At 48.3% G+C, this 21,362-nt stretch overlaps 2 protein-coding genes across 18 annotated transcripts in view; one reads left to right on the top strand and one right to left on the bottom strand.

The window, feature by feature from the left end:
• RPLP1 (ribosomal protein lateral stalk subunit P1) lies at window positions 1–1,707 on the top strand. Its single transcript, XM_074573679.1, has 4 exons — window positions 1–227; window positions 342–416; window positions 895–1,012; window positions 1,587–1,707. Exons 1-4 carry the CDS (start codon window positions 156–158, stop codon window positions 1,664–1,666), a joined length of 345 nt encoding a protein of 114 aa, XP_074429780.1. The 5' UTR covers window positions 1–155; the 3' UTR covers window positions 1,667–1,707.
• A 1,712-nt stretch (window positions 1,708–3,419) lies between these two features.
• The window catches only part of PTK2 (protein tyrosine kinase 2), a 222,193-nt gene continuing 204,250 nt past the window's right edge, over window positions 3,420–21,362 (bottom strand). For 9 of the 17 annotated variants that reach the window (XM_074577925.1, XM_074577918.1, XM_074577926.1 and 6 more), the window contains 6 exons: window positions 17,506–17,568; window positions 12,511–12,550; window positions 11,655–11,761; window positions 5,706–5,861; window positions 5,151–5,231; window positions 3,420–4,203 (listed from right to left, as the gene is read on the bottom strand). In XM_074577925.1, coding sequence (XP_074434026.1) covers window positions 3,991–4,203; window positions 5,151–5,231; window positions 5,706–5,861; window positions 11,655–11,761; window positions 12,511–12,550; window positions 17,506–17,568 — 660 coding nt within the window. In that variant the 3' untranslated portion in view covers window positions 3,420–3,990. Of the gene's footprint in view, window positions 4,204–5,150; window positions 5,232–5,705; window positions 5,862–11,642; window positions 11,762–12,510; window positions 12,551–17,505; window positions 17,569–21,362 lie in introns of all 17 variants that reach the window. The other 8 variants (XM_074577923.1, XM_074577920.1, XM_074577921.1 and 5 more) reach the window with 1 other exon arrangement.

The raw sequence follows: 21,362 nt of genomic DNA on the forward strand, positions 1-21,362 counted from the left end.
GACCTTGTTGCGTCTCATCCTGCGATTGGCTGCGCGCGCCATTATAAAGGCAGCCCGTAGGCCTGAGGTCCTTTTCCTCCCCGGCGGCGCAAGGTGCTGCGTCCTTCAGCTGAAGCTAAGGCCGTCCACCCCGGCGACTGGCACCGCGCCCCGCCATGGCCTCCGTCTCCGAGCTCGCCTGCATCTACTCCGCCCTCATCCTGCACGACGACGAGGTCACCGTCACGGTGAGTGCGGGCCCCGCGCCCCGCCGGCACAAGATGGCGGCGAGCGGCGGCATGGCATGGCATGGCATGGCGGGGCGGGGACGGGCCGGGTGCTGAGCGCCGCTCTCGTTACAGGAGGACAAGATCAACGCGCTCATCAAGGCGGCCGGAGTGAACGTGGAGCCGTTCTGGCCCGGCCTCTTCGCGAAGGTGAGCGGCAGGGAAATGGGGGGCGGAGGGGGGCGGCGCCCCGGGGTCGGGCGGAGGTGGGGGCAAGGGGGGCCCGGGGTCGGGCGGAGGTGAGGGGGGAAGCGACCCGGGGCCGGGCTGAGGTGATGGGGTATGGGGGGAAGGGGCCTGGGGCTGGGCTGAGGTGATGGAGGGGGGGAAGCGGCCCGGGGGCGGCCGGGGCACCTCGGGGGGGTGTGTGTGTGGGGGTTTCGCTGTGTTTCATGGGTGCAGATCGCAGCCAAGCAATGGCTGCCCGGTGGTGGCGACTTGGGCAGGGGACCCCTATGGGATTAGTGTTGAAACGCTTTTAATGAGTATAAACCCGCCAAATTACATTGTCTCTCAGTGACTTGTCAGGTGGGATGAAGCGGCAGCGGGCGCGTCACGGTGCGGCTGCGCAGGGCTGAAGCGGGGCTGCCCCGCGCTAACCGGGCTTTCCTCCGCTGCTTCTCCCCAGGCGCTGGCGAACATCGACATCGGCAGCCTCATCTGCAACGTGGGAGCGGGCGGCGGCGGGGCTCCGGCCGCGGCTGCTCCTGCCGGCGGTGCTGCCCCAGCGGGCGGTGCTGCCCCGGGTAAGGGGAATTCTGTGCCCGACGCAGGGATTGTCGGCTGGAACAAACACTGGGTTAAGAAGCTGCTTGTTGTCAGCTTTAGAGTCAGCCTGGCTCGTTCCCCTTGCAATTTGAGGGTGGTTTGTGCTTCGTAGTACACGTGGGTAGAGCAGAACAGACCCTCGCCTTTAGAAAGGCTGGAATTGCACTTCGAGTCTGATCTAGTTAAAGGTGTCCCTGCGTGCTGCAGGGACGAGATGGCCTTTAAAGGTCCCTTCCAACCCAGCACATTCTATGATTCCGAGTCAGTGAACAGGATTAGTGTTGCCTCAGAGTTAAGGCTGGTCGTTCTGTATCTTGTCAGGATCTCATCCTGGTGCCTGAAGAGAGAGCACGTGCTCTGTAAAATTGTTTTAGTTTTGATGGGAATTAATTTTGAAGGCACAAACTCCCTTTCCCAGCGGAAACGCTGGTCTCGGGTTGTTGGCTCAGCGTGTTAGCATTGCTCAGGTCGTGCTTGCTGATGTTAGTCACTGTACGTGACTCTTGGGAGCTGGTAACATGGAAAAATCCTGACTCTCTTCTCCTTTTCTAGCCGAGGAGAAGAAAGAAGAGGAAAAGAAAGAAGAATCAGAGGAATCTGATGATGACATGGGCTTTGGTCTTTTTGACTAATTACTTTTGTACCCAACTGTAATAAAGAACATGTAAACGTACTCTTGTCTCTTAACGTGGGTGCGTGTGCAGGGGAGCGGACAAGGGATGGCCAGGTTACCTACAGGTATTGGAACTGCTGTTGTCCCGTGTTAATCCAGGGCTTTACGACTTCCCTTGTTGGTTCTTCACACTTAGCATCAGCACAGCGTGGTGACAGCTGCGGGCTCCTAATTACATTTTTAGAGTACAGCCAAAGGTGGAAATGCCATGATGGTGAGCAGGGGATGTGGCATGTTTAGCAGAAGTGCCATGAGGTGGCAGGTCCTGCAGCCTCTCGGTGAAGCTGCAGCGTCTCTGGTTAATGCTTCGAGTGCTGCATCTCGGGCAGTTTCTAGTATCGGGTAATTCAGCCTGTTCAGGGCACCTAAAGGCTGAGGCATGGCAGGGATTAAGTGTCTTGCAGTGCGGGACAGTTGTTGAGCTGGAGACTGGGGCAAACAGCTGAATTCTCAGCTAAAGGCCCTTGTTGGAGGCTGCAGCTGGGATCCCGTTTATTCAGGAGCGGGTATGATTTAAAAGCAGTTGAGTCCTGCAGTACCCGGCACCCAGCCTGGGTTGTATCGGGGTGTAATTGTTTTGCCTTTCCAGAAAAAAGTGAAGGAGCATCTCTGAAAACTGCTTTGAGGGGAAGATCGTGTAATTTTACATATAAAAGGAGTACCTTAAAAAGTACGTCTTTCTAAAATAACTTCTGAACGGGACTTTTCCGGAGCAACTGAACAAGGCAAGGGCTGTTTTTCTAATGTGTAGTCTAAAACGACAACAGTCGTGGGTAAGGACGACTCCAAAGCTGTGTAGGAGGGTGGTTTCGCATCCAGACCCACAGTGGATGCTCTGCGCTGCCCCCTCTGCCCACCAAACTGGAGCTCATCTGGTGTTTGAAAGATGTGGGCACCCAGGGAAGGATTTAGGCCGTGCAACCCCCTGCTTTAAAGAACCCTCCCCCTAGGAAAACCGATTTTAGAAGGCCGAAGGAGCGACACGCAGTAATTACACATCACACAGGTAACACGGACTTGTTCCTGTGCTCCGTAGCGGGAGGGGGAAATGCTTTCCGGAAGGCTACTTGAATCTTGCATTTCCTCCTTGGATGTTTAATGTTGATCCTTAAGTCCTGCCTAAGTGAATTGGTCAAAGTTTGTGGATTAGGGTGGGGGGAAAATTCCACACAGGGAAAACTCTCAGTGGTTTCTTCTGCAGCGCACACACAAAATCATACAGCTGGGATTTCACTGGTAACACCTTTTTAATAGGTCAAAGTAACTGTACAGTTCATTATATTCTTCCTGAGAATAATTTATATCCCTCAACAGCAAAAAGGGAGTGTGGTTTGTATTTTAACAGAACAGATGGCGTAACTGGAAAACCAAGGAAAATCTAATTACACCGCTCTACTGTAACTCCTCCCAGGCAAGACAGACAAAAGGATGGGTTAGTTAACTACAGTGGGTTTAAAATATTCAACATGGCTTTAATCTGTCTTTTATAAATTATATAAAAATGGGGGACATGAATGGTTACCGAACTCCTCTAAATGCAGCTCTGAATTGCTCTGGTACAAAGCAGCATTTTTGCTTCCAAGGAAAACAACGTTGCTACAAAAGAACTGGCACGTTATTCTGATGAAAAAGACGAGAGTTTTCAGTTGTGTTCTACAGCTAGTTCCAAACAAATGCTTCACACATTCACATAAAAGTAAAAGGCAGGAAGATGAAGAGGGCTTTTAGTTTGTCTTGAAATGACTGAAGTCTTGAAAATATAGCTTTTTATTCTTTCTCTGTAAATTGTGATTAGCATATTGCGACGTAAGTGTTCTAATAAAAAAAATTCCAGTCTGGATAGTTCATATACTGTGGGCAAGAATTCTCAGCCCTGAGGTTTCCCCGAATTCTTCACTTCACAATATCTTTCTCTGCTCTGCTGCTCGGACAGTTTGGGCTCTGAGACCGTAACCCGGCAGCAGCTCTAGGCCAAGCGTGTCCCGTGCCACGGTATAAACCCGCAGCGCGCTCCGGAGCCGTGATTTCCCGAGGACGTCTGCGCAAACTTCATCGTGTGATAATGCCGCCGTTTGAATCCCAGACCAGCTTGGCTTTATGATATAAAAACGTGGTTAAACTTTTGTAATGAGAGAACCAAGAGCTGTCAGTCAGCTCCGCTGAAGCAAGAGGCGCTGGAAAGCCAGGACTACGCTGGGTTAATCCTCAACTGCTGGTGGGAGGTGAAAAAACATCCTTTCGCAAGCAGAATTCTGAAGACTGATGAAACTCTTCCCTCAGCGCTTAGTGGGGCCTGGACTGGCTGATCATTTTCAGTCTGGCTTGGTCGATAACATCCAGCAAGTTTTTGGCATCCACGGCCAGCGCGTGAGCAGCCGTCAGCATTTGCTTCTTGTACTCCTGCTGCAGGCTGGTCATGACGTACTGCTGGGCCAGCTTCATCTTGTTAATGAGCTCCGCCAGGTCCGAGTTCAGCAGCTTCTGGGCCATCTCGATCTGGAACGAGAAGGTTCAGTCAACCTCTCTGCGCTCATGGCAGCGATACCACACGGCAACGGCACCATCCGCCCTCCCTCACCCCTGCTTGACATTCCCGGTTGAAGCCACGGCTGTTTCTGTGGGCATCACGTGGAGCAGACGGAATTTGGGCACCTGCTGCTCTGTGCTCCATGGAGATGAAGAGCAGCCCCGGCAGCTGCTGAGCCGCCCCATGTTAAATGGCACCAAGACCCAAAGTGCTAACAGCAGATTTTAATCCATGTCTTACAGGTTTGCAGGTCTCCATAGTTATCACCATTTCTCTTTTATTACTATTATTAAAGTAGCTCTAAAAAATAAAACAGGTCAATAAGTGAGATACAGGTGACTTAACAGAACCACATCCCTAAAGTCAGGGTGATTCTCGAAGATGGCACTTTAAGAACCATTCTGCGGCGTGGTCATTATCACACTCATTCAAGGTTTTGCAGGAAAACGTTTTCAGTCCTGACTCATGACGTTCGCTGAAAGATCTCAGTCACTGCTCACCCAGAACTAGGCTGTTGTGGGATATCTCATCGAAACCTTCCAGCTGCACCAAGCTCTATGCTCAGTTACCTGGTAATGACTTCGTGTGCAAGCCGTAGTTTAACGAAAGGTTAACCTTGCACTAAGACGTCCCGCGTAAGCCCTGCTAACGGGTTTTACGTCAGCTTTGTAAGCGCGCATGTCGTACGCTCCTCAACTGCAGCCGGTCTGAGCGGCTTCACTGAAGTCAATACAAACCTACGTCCACACAGCAACTGCATTCTAATAAAATTAATTCCAGGAAGAATTATAACCCGTACTGCGGAGTGAGCCAAAACAGGCAAAGCAGAGAGGGCCAAACCCTGCCCAGATCCCTCCTGGCTGGGGCTCCCGTGGAAGGCAGCGGAGCGAGCACCGGCGAGGGCAGCTCTACGTACCTCTCTGTGGGTGCTGGCAGGAAGCACGGGCAGGCTCTCGTCTACCGTTGCCAGTAACGTTCTTAACGCTAAACCAACCTCCTAAGGAAAAAAAATAAAAATTAAGAAAATAAAGTTTTAGAACTCGGGATGAACGGATGAGAGGCGTGTAGCTGGAGTGCAGGAAGCAACCGATAGACTTCATCCCTCATCGGGGTACGACGGGAGTTAGGACATGGCTGAGGGACTCTGAACACCTCACTTGCAATTCCATGTTTCACCATCAAAACAAAATGCCTTTAAAAAAAAGTTATTTTTAAGAAATGAAATGTAGAGAAGATGGCTCGCAACTCGCTGCCCCTGGGCAAGCACTGGCAAACTGGGGAATAAAAGCACCGTCCCCGCACTACTGGTAGCAGCACCCAACGGCCCAGCACCCTGACTGCAGGTTACCCCCCAAAAACGCAAAAAGCTTTTCTACTCCCAACTTTCCCAAAGGTTTCTCCTGCGTTGCTTGAAGACCTCATTGAGGAAGAGAGCCGATGCTTACGCCGATGTTAGGAATCGCCTCCGTACCTTTACCATGGGCACGTACTCCTCCGGCGGGGCTGGCTGGATTTTACTGGACATTTCTATCACCGCTTTCACCAGCCCCGTTACGTTCTCGTAGACTTTGTCGTTGGAGCGATCCAGGTTGGCCGTAGGAGGAGGGCTGATCTCCTGCGGCTGAATCTGGAAGCAGAGAGGGGTGGTTTAACCTCCTGTCCCCAGCAGATGGGGCTCAGCATCTTCCCAGCCTCCGCAGACCGCCGGGAAGGTCTCACGTCCGCAACGGCCCCCACCCGGCCCCCTGGGTCCCCTGTCCCCCTCAGCACGATCGCTCCGGATCTGAAAGAAGTTTCCTTTAGTTCTTCTGACTGAACCTGCGCTGTGAAATGCCACGGGGGAGTTTTTGCCAGGATTTCCCTGAAGAGCTTCCAGCGTGACTCCCGCAACAGAGAAGAAACTAATTTGAGGGATGAGGGGTAGAGAGTGCTCGACACGTCTAAGTGCTTCACTGCTGAGGGACAAGTTCCACTGCTAAGGACACAGGTCTCAGATCCCTCGCTCGAGAAAGTTGGGTTTTTGCTCCAAAACAACGTCAGACTACATACTTCGCACACGAATGTCGTAAAGAGAGGATAATTGTTTTGCTCCTGAGAATTCACAGCAGATTAACAAAAATGGTGTCACCAGTACAGGTGGGAAACACCAAATGTTTTCATACAGTTTGTTTCCAACAGACCAGAAAAAACCCAATAGGTTAAAAATCCTGTAGTCCTCACTCATGCAAAGTTTTTCTCCTGTCAGATCTGTCTGGAGTTAAATCCAACACAGACCAAAATAATCCTGGGTTAGAAAAGAAACAAAACTTGGAAAACTTCCTCTGTAAGGTCCTCGGCATCCCTGCTCCTGAGCTGCGAAACTACAAGCGTCCCAGTTCCCCGCAGCTCTTCACTGCCACGGGATGCCCAAGCACCCACGCAGTGGGAGCAGAAGGTTAAAAAATGGCTTATTTCCTACTGGTCACCCAGTGGGCCGACCACCCCGCTGCTCTGAGCTGGCTCGTGGCATTTCAGCCCACCACACTGGGTCGCTGCTGGTTCTTACAGCAGACACGTGTTGCTGGAAGCGGCCGAGATCTTCCTCTGCTGAAACTATAAACTACTTGGATGAAACTTTGCCTAAGGAAGGAGCGCAGGATTTGGTGCACGGTGATTCCATTGTGTTGCATTTCACCAAGTGGGGACTGACAACTATTACGGAGATTCAGTCTTGTGCATTGATCAGAAACTCCCTTGGGAGAAAGACCATTGGAATTGCCTCCATCATCAGAGAAAGGCTGCGATTCTCATTGGTTTCAGCAATCGAGAAGTTAAACAGTGATTGGCAAAGTCACATGCAAAGACATTTTGGCACAGGGCACGTACACACACGCTCACGCACTGCTTACCCTCCATGGCTATGGTTGAGCAGAATGTGGGGGAAGGTTAAAGAAATTTACCAAAAGAAGGGAAAAAAAGAAAAACAATATTAATAAAACTCAGCAGGAAAAAAAAACAAAACCAAACACAAACCAAACCCAAACCATGTGTAGCAATAAGAGACCAGTTAAAAAGCCTGCAACAAAAAGGCATCCTCGACAGTACCGGCAGTCATTCGTGTTAGCTCTTGGTCCGTTCGTTACGGAGGCGGCGTGTGCCGACAGCCTGCTGTGCACCCGCGGAGCAGTGGAAGTGTTTGCCATGCACCCATGCTCGCTTTTTACTAAACACATGGGGAAGAGAGATCATGCAAAGCTTGACAGGAGCAAGCCAGTCGGGCGAGCAGCAGGGGGGTACGTGGAGGAGAGGGGCCTCTGCAACGCTGGGGAACAACGTCCTCCGCAACCCCGGTCCCTTCACGCAAGAAAATGTTGCGTTCATTGTTCAAAACTTTTTTTTTTTTTCTTTCGAAAAGTCGTGATAGGAAATATACGGTCATCTAACTGCAACTCCTGTCCGCGGTGGCTAACCACAGTCGTGGCTGAGAACTACCAAGAACCCATCCCAGATGGCTTATACCCTACTCGGCTCCTACAGCCAGGCCCTCATGTTTCAAGAGTACAGACACCTGCGTTTCTTAACACTCCATTTTTCTGTTGTTTATACCCACACACTACTGCTCTACGGACTGTGAAGTCAGAGAATCATAGGATGTGTTGGGTTGGAAGGGACCTTTAAAGGCCACCCAGTCCAACCCCCCTGCAGTCAGCAGGGACATCTTCAACTAGACCAGGCTGCTCAGAGCCTCATCAAGCCTGGCCTTGAATGTCTCCAGGGATGGGGCCTCCACCACTCCTCTGGGCAACCTGTTCCAGTGTCTCACCACCCTCATTGTAAAGAACTTCTTCCTAATGTCTCATCTAAACCCACCCTGCTCTAGTTTAAAGCGCTGCCCCTCGTCCTATCCGGTCAGGAGTTCCTTTGCATGGACTGCCTGAATTTGCCTCAGCAATTAACAGAAACCCACGTATTTCCTGGTGCGGGCCGGCCCTTGAGGCTCCGGCGGACAAGCAGTTCAAATCCTCTTAATTTGTGTTCTGCAGAAAAGGGAGACTGAAATGGGAGTCTGAAATGGCCGTGGAGAGAAGGGAGTCTGAAGTGAACCCTAGAAGCATCTTCAGTTTAGGACCGCACACTTAAAGTTACACGCTATCAGAAACGAACGGGCTGTTTTCTTGAAGGGGCACAAAATAATCCAATTTCAAGAAACTCTTGACAGAAAAAACAACATCAGCCCTTTTCTACTGGAGAAGCTGGTTAGTACGCGAATCTTCTTCACTTGTTATTACCCGTGACTTTGGCTGCTCAGGTTTGTTTGTTGTCAAAAGGATGTATTTCAGAATTTTTTTTTCATGTTCCAGTATCGGCATTTAGAAAGGAAATTTTAGAGAAGCCAAGTTTAGTAACACATCTGTTACTGCTTTTTGACGTTTTCTGAGGCTTGGCAGCTTGAAAAGCACTGGCATCAGTGTATAATAAATAATCCTGCTCAAATTCGTCACGGCTGTCCATTTCCAGTGATTCTTAAATATTCTGATAATCTCAGCACCAGAGAGCAAGACTGAGACGGGCAGGCAGCAGCTGAGATCGATTTGTGCTAAATACTGCTTGGATGGCAAGTACTGAATTTCATAGTCAGATTAACTGCACTTTTCCTGCATTTTCTTAAACCACCTGAAGTAAGTGTCACTCACCACAATAGCCGGGGGCTACCACAACATGGATTCCCCTTCTTTACTACGGGCTCGGCAGGGCCTAGATCAGCGGGAGGTTCTCCTGCCCTGAGGAGCTGTACTACCACGGCCAGCTGGTGTAACACGGCAGGGACGGCCCGGCCTGTTTGCAGCAGCCTGGGCTCCAGCGCAAAGCCCATCCTCCTTCTCTAACGCTGCACCCATCCTCCTTCTCTAACGCAGCACCCATCCTCCTTCTCTAACGCAGCACCCATCCTCCTTCTCTAACGCTGCACCCATCCTCCTTCTCTAACGCTGCACCCATCCTTCTCTAATGCAGCGCCCATGATCCTTCTCTAACGCTGCACCCATCCTTCTCTAACGCAGCACCCATCCTTCTTCTCTAACGCAGCACCCATCCTCCTTCTCTAACGCTGCACCCATCCTCCTTCTCTAACGCTGCACCCATCCTCCTTCTTTAACGCAGCACCCATCCTTCTCTAACGCAGCACCCATCCTCCTTCTCTAACGCAGCACCCACCCTCCTTCTCTAACGCTGCACCCATCCTCCTTCTCTAACGCTGCACCCATCCTCCTTCTCTAACGCTGCACCCATCCTTCTCTAATGCAGCGCCCATCATCCTTCTCTAACGCTGCACCCATCCTTCTCTAACGCAGCACCCATCCTCCTTCTCTAACGCTGCACCCATCCTCCTTCTTTAACGCAGCACCCATCCTTCTCTAACGCAGCACCCATCCTCCTTCTCTAACGCAGCACCCACCCTCCTTCTCTAACGCTGCACCCATCCTCCTTCTCTAACGCAGCACCCATCCTCCTTCTCTAACGCTGCACCCATCCTTCTCTAATGCAGCGCCCATCATCCTTCTCTAACGCTGCACCCATCCTTCTCTAACGCAGCACCCATCCTCCTTCTCTAACGCTGCACCCATCCTCCAACGCTGCACCCATCCTCCTTCTCCAACGCTGCACCCATCCTCCTTCTCTAACGCAGCACCCATCCTTCTTCTCTAACGCAGCACCCATCCTCCTTCTCTAACGCAGCACCCATCCTCCTTCTCTAACGCAGCACCCATCTTTCCCCTCTCGGGAACCAGCGGGAGCACAAATACCTCACCTCCTCGGGTGCTACCGATGGCAGCAGCTGAGAGAACGGGGGCAGCAGCAGGAGCGATCCTGCTGCAAGGCTCTGGTCAGTAACACTGCTGTCAGACCGAGCGTCTCTGTGGAGGCGAATGTGTCCAGCTGCAAAGGTTGTGAAATCACGCAACGGCCATGTGTACAGAGCTCCTGCATTTCTCCTGCATTTCTGGTGGAGTATTACTGACAGAATTCCCAGCTACAATTACATCGAGCCACTGGAAACTGCTTGCACCAGAAACGGCTCCACTGGTGCCCCTCAGGAGCCCCAGAGGTCTCTGAGAGGTTTCTCTTTCCCGAAGATCGGAAAGGTAACGGAGTCCCAAAGGCAGGGAACACCGAGGGGCACGATTTTAACAGTTACCAACATAGTAAAGAGCACTTCCATCGACACCAAGCGCCACAGGGGACAGGACGCTGTGCTTCACAGCCCCCCGCAGCATCTCTCTGCTAGAAAACTATAAAGTTTCAGTTTTGGCTTTATTGCCTATTTACTGGAGATGAAACAACACATTATAAAGGATCTCAATCCCAGGTGAGACAGCCCATTTCCCTCTTCCCATGTTCTCCAGAGCTGCAAGGGTTTTAGGAGCCTTGGTGCTGCAGCAAGAGCTTTTCGGAGCACCGCAGTTCAGAGGTGTCTCACCTCTCTGGGACCGAGGACAGGAGACTTTGGTTCTACCTGAGTAACCAGGAACCCTGGGTGTGCTGCTCCCTGCTTAACAAAGCTGCTGAGCCCTGTACGGGAGATCCCACGTGCTCTTCAAACTAGAAATAAGCTGGGCTGCATCAAGAAGAGTGTGGCAAGGAGATCGAGGGAGGTCATCCTCCCCCTCTACTCTGCCCTGGTGAGGCCGCATCTGGAGTGCTGTGTCCCGTTCTGGGCTCCCCGGTTCAAGAAGGACAGGGAACTGCTGGAGAGGGTGCAGCAAACGGCCACCAAGATGATGAGGGGACTGGAACACCTCTCTTATGGAGAAAGGCTGAGGGATTTGGGTCTTTTCAGTCTGGAAAAAAAGACGACTGAGGGGGGACCTTATCAACGCTTATAGATACTTAAAGGGTGGGTGTCAGGAGGATGGGGCCAGGCTCTTTTCAGTGGTGCCCAGCAACAGGACAAGGGGTAACAGGCACAAACTTGAGCATAGGAAGTTCCACCTAAACATGAGGAGGAACTTCTTTCCTTTGAGGGTGGCAGAGCCCCGGCACAGGCTGCCCAGAGAGGTGGTGGAGTCTCTTTCTCCGGAGACATTCCAAACCCGCCTGGACGCGTTCCTGTGCAACCTGCTCTGGGTGACCCTGCTCTGGCAGGGGGTTGGACTAGATGATCTCCAGAGGTCCCTTCCAACCTATGTCATTCTGTGATTCACCTGGGAAAGGTTCTAGGGGAGGAATGTGCTGAATCACAGCAATGGAGGATACAAGCCTACCAGTTAACTCCCCACGGCCCTGGAGAGCTGCCAGCCCATGTTTGCCCCGTGATAACACTTATTTGGGCAGCGTAGTCGCTTTAGCTTTCCATGGTCTCTACTTCAGGATCAGGAAACTCCCTCAGAGTGGTAATGTTTAGTTTTCTGAAGTGTGTTTCATGTGACACCGAGCAGCGTACCTTCACGCCTTCGTTGTAGCTGTCCACGGGGCTGTTCAGGCTTGCGAGGCTGCCCAAATGGCTGGGGGCTCCAGGGCGGGGAGGTTTCTTTGGCGGAGCCGCGTGATCTGGTTAACAAAACAATCTGCATTTTAGAGGACCAACATACCAGATGTACCCGCATAATTTTGGTCTGTCGACACTACAAAGGCTATAACTGCTTTACTGTACGAGCAGAGGAGCTGCACATCTTTACGCGTCTGACGGTACATCCATTGTTTGTAGGAGCTACGCTTTAATCTGTATTTCTACTGAAGAAATGTGGACAGAAAAGCCTGTGGAATTCATCAAGTTTTCCTGCGATTATGAGAACGTGGCTGTTTTAGTAAGATCCATCGAAAATCCCTTCGTGGGGCAACTGCTCCTCATCTCAGTGCACCTACCCCAGGCCTGGGAGGGACTCACCCTTCGTGCCACAGCCGAGTGCCACACATGCTGCGTTGTGTCTGGGCAAATCGGATTTCTTCACGGCAGAAATCATGGGTGTGATTCACTTGGAGATTGAGAAACCTAAATTTAGGTGTCTACTTTTGCTTTACATGTCTGAACCGCGCACACGGTGAAGTCCTACACAGTGACTCAGCTTCCTCTAGACACTTCCCGCCTGCTGATGAAACACTTTCTCGGCTTTGCTGACTGCGTCTCTGGGGACTGCACGGGGAATTCAAACACACAGCGCACCGAAACACCTACGTGGAGTTACCTGGAATCGAAGCCACGCCTCGTATGAAACTACTGGCGTAAATCTGTTCACTACCGTTGCTAGAAAACTTGTAACCAAGGATTCAAGATGACAGTATATGAATTTACTGCTTACCTGGTTTACCCACAGGCTGATATATGTGCTGGTTGCCAGCCTGTAAAATAAAATGTACATTTAAACTAGTTATTACAGAGTTCACAATGTTCATCAGCACAATCTCAAACGCTGAGAGGAGCCAGTTCTCAGCACATTCCCAACAGTCAAAACCCCATCCCTATTCACCATCACTAGCTAAGCTCCTAACGACAGCTGTATCATTTATGCAGTGAGAAAAGAATTTTCATTTGTTTTGTATCGCTCACAGCAGCCCTGGCCTCTGCATTACAGTTTATCCTTCATTAATAATCCAATGCGGAGGTACATTCACAGCCATTTTTAGTCTGTATTCAGAGATCAAACTGTAGAAGTCACGGCGGTGAAGAAGAAACGGCAGTGCGAGAATCGGAAGACTGAAGTATTTCTGCACTGCTGGTTTCCACAACGGAAAGCCATTTCTAACCTGGTTTCCTCTTTGGTTTTGTTGCAAAGTCAAGGTCAATTTGCTTATTCATCTGGAAGTATTTATAATAGACTGAAGTGACTTTCCTTGGCAATTATATTTATAAAACCTTCATGCCAACCTCAGTCGCCGAGGCGAGCAGCTCCAATGACAGCACGATTGGCAGTGGAGGGCTCTAGCGCGGTGCACAGGGGGTTCCTGAACCAGGGGAGCCTCAAGGGAGCTGAGACACCCACCAGGAGCCCCCAGCTCATGCCACAGCAGCTGAGGCCTGGGCAGGACCAGGAGCAATGGTGGCCAAGCCCCCACAGCAATACAGAAACTCCCCCCCGGGGAGTGCTAGTGGCCAGTGTGTGGTGGGGCAGTTTACACGGAAGAGTCTTCTAACTTTGCCAGCTTGACCAGGGAGCGATGGTGTCCACCCAGCAGAAGGCCACGTCCTCTCTAAACTCTGCATCCACCACAACTCAGGCAGCTTTGCAGACACGGCTCCGATGGGAACATGCTGCCACCCAGGTGTCAGGCTGTGCCCTGCTCTCACGCCAGTACGGGACGGCGGCAGTGAGCAACCTGGGGGAGGTGTGCCCAGGGAGAGGAACTCCTCTGCTCGGTGACAGAGCTCCGGGAGGAGGTCAGAAGGTTGAGGAGTATCAAGGAGTCTGAGAAGGAGACAGACTACCGGAACTGACACTGCCATCCCTGTGACAGATCTGTCAGGCAGACAGGACACATGATACGGAGGATTCCCTGTCCCCTCCCCACCCAACAGAACGCAGTGACTTGAGGGATAGGGGGCAATGGCGACAAGTTCCTGCCCGGTGCAGCAGGTGTGTCTTCTCCATGAAGACTCCACCTTCCTGGTGCCCTGGAGGCTACGAGGTATGAGGCTGTGCAAGTGGAACCGAACAATGACGAGGATGATGATCCACCTAGGTTGGAGGCGTCGCCAAGCTTAAGCCAACCTATGTCCTGCGTCAAAACCACAACGGAAAAAAGACAGATCATTGTCATAGGAGACTCTCTTCTGCAGGGAACAGAAGGCCCAATATGCCAACTGACCCACTTCTTAGGGAGCGAAGTCTGCTGCCTCCTCGGGTTAAAGATGCCCAGGTTAAAGATGTGATGCGAAAACACCCTACCCTGGTATGGCCTTGGATTACTATCTGTTATTGCCTTTTTAAGTAGGCAGTGATGAAGCCACGACAAGAAGTCTGAGGGCGATCAAGAGAGACTTCAGGGCCTTGGGACAACTGGTTAAGGCATTAGGAGCACAACGAGTGTTCTCCTCTATCCTTGTGGCAGGGAATGATGAGGGAAGAAACAAGAAGACCAGCTGATCAATAACTGGCTCCATGAGTGGTGTCACCAGCAGAATTTTGGGTTTTTTTATCATGGGTCAGTCCACACACCACCAGTCCTGCTGGTGACAGACGGGGTGCACCTTTCTCAAAAGGGGAAAATGATCTTTGTGCAGGAGTTAGCAGGGCTCATCAAAGGTGCTTTAAACTAGATTTGAAGGAGGGAAGGGATAAAATCAGGCTCGCTAGAGATAAGCCTGGAGGTGGCACACCAAAGTTTGAGGAATGATGTGCAAGAGGAGCTACAAGCTTTGTCCCAGTTCCAGAGCTACAACATCACTGGCGTAAGCGAAACCTGGTGGGATGAGTCCTGTGACCGAGATGGACGGTTCTGGGCTCTCCAGGAGGGACCGGCAGGGCAGGCGAGGCGGGGGAGACACTGTGTGTAAGGGAGGGGTTGGATGTACGGTGCTTGCAGCTGAGTCTCCGGGTAAGGATGAAGGGAAAGCAAATAAAGTGGATGTTGTTGTGGGAGTCTACTATTGACCACCCACCTGAATTAAGGGGTATCTCCAGATCAACTGCCTTTGATCTCTAGATCAACTTCCCAGATGTCAACTGGGAATATCACACAGCGGACACAAACAGGTCCAGGAAATTTCTGAAGCAAACTCAAAGGACACTCATGATCATAGTTCAGCATTTATTCAAAGTTTCAGCCTGGCATTTTTCGACATTCGTGTTATGGTTTTAAAATCACAGCCAGATCTGACAATGGCTAATGTTGCCCAGCACTTCATGAGGCCTGCTTTCAGCTGCTCAAAAATTTTTCAAATTTTAACTGTATGAAATGAAAATTCCCATACTTCAAGCTCATTTCTACCAGTTTGCTATGGAAAACTGTGTCAAGAAGCACAACTTCCAGAAAGTAAAGTCACATAAAAATGTATTGAACAGGGAGAAATCTGAAGTTCTAACTTTTGTAGATGATATTCTATCAACTTAACACTTTAGAGCAGAAACGTGACGGCTAGAAGTAAAGGAGGATATTCACCCTGCCTACTCCAAGTCTGTAACTACAGACTTGAAAAAAATCAAATTTCACTTTCAGAAACCATGAGTGGAATCAAAGATCCAAAGCCCTGAAACTCTTCTGCTGTCACCACAAACATCTGAAACCCACAGGCTGATCATCTCACTGTCATACAGCTGCCCTCTCCAGTTAGAAAAAACATCTGCTTTCTACCAGGACCATCACTCATGTCATTAACTTAGATCTGTGCTAATAACCAACTATTTCAAATCTTGTAAGCGTGAGGGAAAAGAAAGGGGAGGTAGAGAAGGAGAGGAAAATTCCAATAGAACAATTCTTGCATTTTGACTTCCAGAAAATTGTGTATTAAAAGGGTACGTCAAAAGAATGTGCACAAAGTTATGCAGCCGCGTGCTCATCAGTTAGGAACCACTAAAAAGGGGGTGATAACTTTTCATTTGTACCACCACATCCAAGAGGAGGGTCGTGTATTACTCCTTCTCCCTCCCAGCATCCCCGAACTGCGAGATGCTGCTGCTGTGAGCAGGAATCAGAGCTGCCGTGCTTTCTGCTCCCGCTCCAACTATCACAGCCACTACTCAAATAAAAGGTCACTTTGTGGGAATGACACCTCAGTGAACTGCATTCTGCCCCCACCACTGTCACACAAATCTCTGTGTTACGCTGGACAGTTATTTTATCGTAGCTCTCCTAGAAATGACTGCTGCCTGTTTCTCATCCTCTCGGTGAGAAACTGAGACTGACTCACAGAAGCATCAGACATTTCCCACGGCAAACAAAGTCAGTCAGAGTTATGTTCTGAATGTATTAAGAGCTATAAAAACACAAAATCAAACTCTGGACCTAGAAATGTAGTTATCACGAATTAGAGTCTCTTTAAAAACTCATTTTGTCAATGATCGCTAAGTGTTTTCTTCACACTCTTTCAAATGGGGTGTGAAATTGTACTACCTCGTCTGGGATGACAGGACTTCCCCTACAAGCAGTTTGAGATCTGGGGGTTGTATTTTTTATTCTAATCCCAGGCAGTCGCGCTGAAATCAAGCACAGAGAAACCAGCTGGCTGCAAGGAGCTGTGCTTTAAACCCACTGCCACCGACAGTCACCTGAATCAAACCTCTGACACGACTTCAAAAGCGCCAGGTTATCTCAAAGCATCTTCACGAGTAGCACAAAATGCAGCGGTACTTTACTCGCTCTTATATAAAGATGCAACAATAGCAAAGACATAACCGTAACTAATCGTCTTCTCTGATTTCATGGAAAAAATCTTAGCAGCTTCCAGACATGAGTGTCTCCAGAGCCCATGCTGCAGTGTGTCATTAATATACTCATTCATGATTGTACTTTGGCTGCAAATGCAGGAAGAGTCACTAAATTCTTAGGTAGTGAAGAAATACTGAAGCCAAACTTGTTAGTTTACAATTGCATCCCCTAGGAAGTGCATTTAAAATATTAAATCAAATATTTTAAAGGTGGTCCCTGGGGACAAACAGTAGATGAAATGTCAGGTTTCTACCATTAACAGTCCCTGGCCCGACCCCTCCCTTCGATCAGGATGATTCAGAGATTCCAATGGCAATTAAACAATTGGAGAGCCTTTTTTTAGTTAAACAGACAGGAGTTAAGCGGGTAAGAAAGAATACCACAGCTGCAGCTGTTGTCTGGCAATAAATGAACGGCTATGGGGTTTATTCCATTTGTTTCATAGCGGATCACTTACCCCAACCAGATTTCTGGGTAATACAACAGTAACATTTACATTCCTTGTAAGAAAACCCTTCAGATATTTAAACAACTGCAAAAGTTATTTTAATCCTGCTTCCTGTTGACAGAACTTGCAGAAAACTATCCACATTTTTAAATAAAAGGCCCAACTATACAGCACATGAACATTTCAAAATCCTTGCGACGTATTTGTGGAAACATTTTAGTATTTGTTTCAACAGCAGCTTCAAGGGGGGAAAAACCCCAACAACCCCCCAGTCCCCTGAACCGCTGCATGAACAATTTTGCCAGGGCTGCTGTTCCCACAGAAGCTGAGCCTCTTGGAAAGTTGTAGAACCATGTAATAATAGTGGAAACATTTAGCAAAAGCTTTAAATCATCGCCTGTACTCAAAGCAGGGTACAACACGTTCTACCAGCAAAGCAGAGAAAGAGGTGGGAGATGAGAAGATACGCCCCCCCTCCACTTACTGGGCCCTGGAGACCTCCGTCCTCACGGTCGATGCTGCTTCTGGAGAGCCGCACGTCGGGTTTCTGAAACAAAAATCCCAAATGTCATTCCGTCCTCCGCTTACCGGTTCACGCGACCTAGGCTTAAAATCATTTTAAAGGCAGGAAAATACTGTTAAAAAATTTACACTGACAAATACAGATGTCATTTCACATTCCAGTCTATACAACACCCCCTCCCCCCGCTGCCGCGACTACGCGCTGCTGCAACTGCAGCTACTGAAACTCCTGGCAGCCGCCTCTTCTCAGCTGCTCCTCACCCCCCCTTCTTGGCGCACGTGGAAAAATGCTCGTTTTAAATATTGATAGTACCATTTCCCTAACACAACATTGGAAAACCTGCATTTTGATTTTCTCAATGGCAGCAAAAGTTGCTTTCTTTTTTTTTTAAAAAAAATCTGTTTGCTTCCCGACAGCAAAATTTCAAGCCTGGAATGAGAAACGCCGCGCATTAATTCCCGCTTCCTGCCTGACGACTGCTTATATGTACTTGGCTCCCTCTCCAAGCCTGCAAATGGGGCCAATTACTGGAGCTCTTTAAACACGGCATTTGGCTACAGAAAGCTAATAAAGACATCCAGATGCATTGTTCTCCTAATTTCTATTTTATATGTTTTAAGCAAGATATAGGAACCCGGGGCTCGGTTGTTTTAAAAAGACCACACCAATTTTTTTCACACAGAAAGTCATTTTTCTCATCTCCCCAGCAAATCCAGGTATGTTATATTTATTCTTTGAGGACAACATTAATTACAAGGAAAGACATTAATTAATTACAATGGAAAGACAAAGGAAGAGTGGATGTGAAACAAAGGTTAACACTGATCTGAAGACACACATTCAAGCTTTTCTCCTGCACTAATTCTGGCACAGAAACCGAAGAGGATTTATCTGACTCTTCAATTCACTCTCCAACAAGGCTGGATGAGGAGTTAATGAAAAGGGATAAAATGCATATCCACATCAGTGTAAATATACTTCCTTCATCTCTCTGGTTCTATATATACACATAAAATGGCCACAGACAGCATGAGAATGCAAATATTTTATTTAGACAAATGTAGGCGTGTGAATCCTGACTGTAACTAAACTGACGCCATGTTCTTTCAGGGTCAGTTTTGGGGGACAAATATATTTGCTTCTTGTTCAAAGCTACTCCAGATCCCTTTCCTTCTTTCTTTCTAAAAGCACTAAGGAATAATTCCAACTTGCCCTAAAAACCCAGCAGGGCAGACGGCACTTGCAAAGATACACTAACATCGATCTTTTTATCATTAAAAATACTCCAGTTGTGCTGGTGGTCTGTCCGAAGGGTTTACACTTTGGATTTTCATTCAGTTTTTCTAGACTGAGTGAGGCAGAGCCAGAGACAGTCGCTGCCTGAAAGAACTTGCAGATTAAAAATAGACAAATCATCCGAGACAGGGAAATATTTAACCCCATCTTAAACACGAAGAACCGAAGCAGACACAAGCAAGCCATTTCCCAATGTTTCTCTGGGAATGCGTGACAAATCTGATGATGAAAGCTACCACTGATGAATTTCTAGTTTATTTCCTTATGATGAAGGAATTTTTTCTGATTAAAGTCTCATTTGATATGGGTATGTTAAATACTTCCTTAGATAGCTAAAGTAAGTTGTATTCTCATCATATTTTTAAGCTAAAGCAAATCGCTATCCTTGTTTATCTAAGCATATGACTAACTACATTTCTGTTACACTGATGTTCACAATTTGCCTTCGTTTCACCGTCATTTCTAGCCGGGGAAGTGCCCAAAGTCTTTGGAAATAGCCACAGACTATTTTATCATAGGGGTCTTTAGTGCTCTTTGTGCTTTTAACAATTTACTACTCCAGAAATGCACCCTAAACCAGACTCCAAAGATAACGAAATATTGAGCAGTTTAAAAGATTCAGAAGCACAAAAATACACACCAGTCTAAATAACATTTTTTTTTTTAGTATTATAAGAAAAAAATTAACAGATATCATATCCATCTCCTCCCATCCTTGTCTTACTAACAAGGTCCTCCTCCCTTTCAGCATCTGAACTCTCGAAATGCCCAATTCTACCCAGTGCCAGGATGGGACAATCCTCCAGAGGACTCGAGTCTCACCATCGACCTAACACCGCCAAGTCCACCATTAAACCATGTCCCTCAGCACCACGTCTACCCGTCTTTTAAACCCCTCCAGGGATGGCGATTCCACCACTGCCCTGGGCAGCCTGTTCCAATGTTTGATAACCCTTTCAGTGTCAATTTTTTTCCTAATATCCAGTCTAAACCTCCCCTAGCGCAACTTGAGGCCGTTTCCTCTTGTCCTATTGCCTGTTACCTGGGAGAAGAGACCGACCCCCACCTCGCTACGACCTCCTTTCAGGGTGACGAATCCTTTCCGAGAGGCAGCTAAAGGGACTGGAAACAGGGTGGTGGGTGCCGAGTTGCTCTGTGTGCGTTTCTGGAGAACATTTGTGGCACTTGTTGGGGAACGACTGTCTTGAGAGTCCATGTACAGCAGGGAGATGGGCTGGAGGGGGAAGAACCCTCAAGACGTGAAGTTGTGAGGCCCCCAAGGTGAAGGCGGCTAGTAAGAGTGTGTATCTACAACGGCCCTGCTTAACACTCTCGTGCAGCGTAAGACTGTTTCAGAAAATGAAGCCTTTAGGAAACCGGAGATTTAGGATTCCAGCTTTATCTGAAGAAGTTGTCACTCGTGAATGTGTTTTTCAAGCCTTGAAGCTGAGCAGTGACCGACTGATGACAAACTGTCGTCAAATGTGTTTCACACCCACATTCTGGTGGGACTTCTCAAGCACACAAACCGCAGTGCTCTGAATTTTTTTTGTGAAAGCACCAACTGTACTAAACTAAAATGTGAGTTTAAGCAAAGCCTCTTCTACTTACCGTTATATTCATTACAGATACGTATTTAAGGGAGGAACTATATGTTGTTAAAATCTTGCATAAAATCAAAATCCTTCAAAAGTAAATGGAGTTTTTCCTAATAAACAGTTTACTGTCTGAAATCTTTGGAAACATCAAGAGGACTTTTCAGACAGGATGCGCATGTTGACAAACTGGAACATAATCTACTTTATTTCCAGTATTTCTGGTCACTCACTAATAAAAGAACATGTAAGTCTTGGCATTCTCAGGACATGCCAAATTGTAATGTCTTGGTGGGATTTTCTCAGGCTAAAAATTAAAATCTTATTTTAGCAACAGCTCACATCAATTACATTTGAATTGCAGTTCTCAGCGTCAAAATAGGACAAAACCACAACTATGTGGGAATTTCAGAAAAAAACAAAACCAAACATGATAAGGAAACTATGCGAGCTATTTCTTCTTAACCTACCATAGGAGAGGACTATAAATTTCTTAGCGCAACCCTGCTCTCTCTGCTGAGGAGTTACTAAAAAGCATGCACGTATATATCTTTATTTTATACGATTAAAAACAATGCCACATTATCAGTACAGCCACAAATGAAAGGTTCAAACTGGAAACCAAATATAAATGAGGAAGCGGGTAATTAAACAGGCCCTAAAGAAGAAAAGTGTTCTGCAAAATGTTCAGAGAAAGTTAGCGACGGCGCCAAAAGTTACAGCATAAAAATCACTCATTTCACTATACTGCTGAACTTAAAAGGTCACCCTGAAAAGGCACAGAATGACACAGTTTCTTTCCCACAACTTCTCAAAGCAAACTAACTAGCTGCCAGTTCCCAAGGCGCCCTCATGGCATGACCACCACCATTGGTTTCCTATCTGTGGTTACACAAGATTCTCCTTTTGTGTTAAACGCCATATTAA

The sequence above is a fragment of the Larus michahellis genome, chromosome 2, assembly GCF_964199755.1.
Source record: "Larus michahellis chromosome 2, bLarMic1.1, whole genome shotgun sequence".
NCBI classification, from domain to species: domain Eukaryota; kingdom Metazoa; phylum Chordata; class Aves; order Charadriiformes; family Laridae; genus Larus; species Larus michahellis.

Coding starts and splice junctions, on each gene's coding strand:
- RPLP1 (XM_074573679.1), top strand. CDS start 156: ATGGCCTCCGTCTCCGAGCTCGCCTGCATCTACTCCGCCCTCATCCTG. Junction 228..341: donor ACGACGAGGTCACCGTCACG/GTGAGTGCGGGC, acceptor CTCTCGTTACAG/GAGGACAAGATCAACGCGCT. Junction 1,013..1,586: donor AGCGGGCGGTGCTGCCCCGG/GTAAGGGGAATT, acceptor CTCCTTTTCTAG/CCGAGGAGAAGAAAGAAGAG.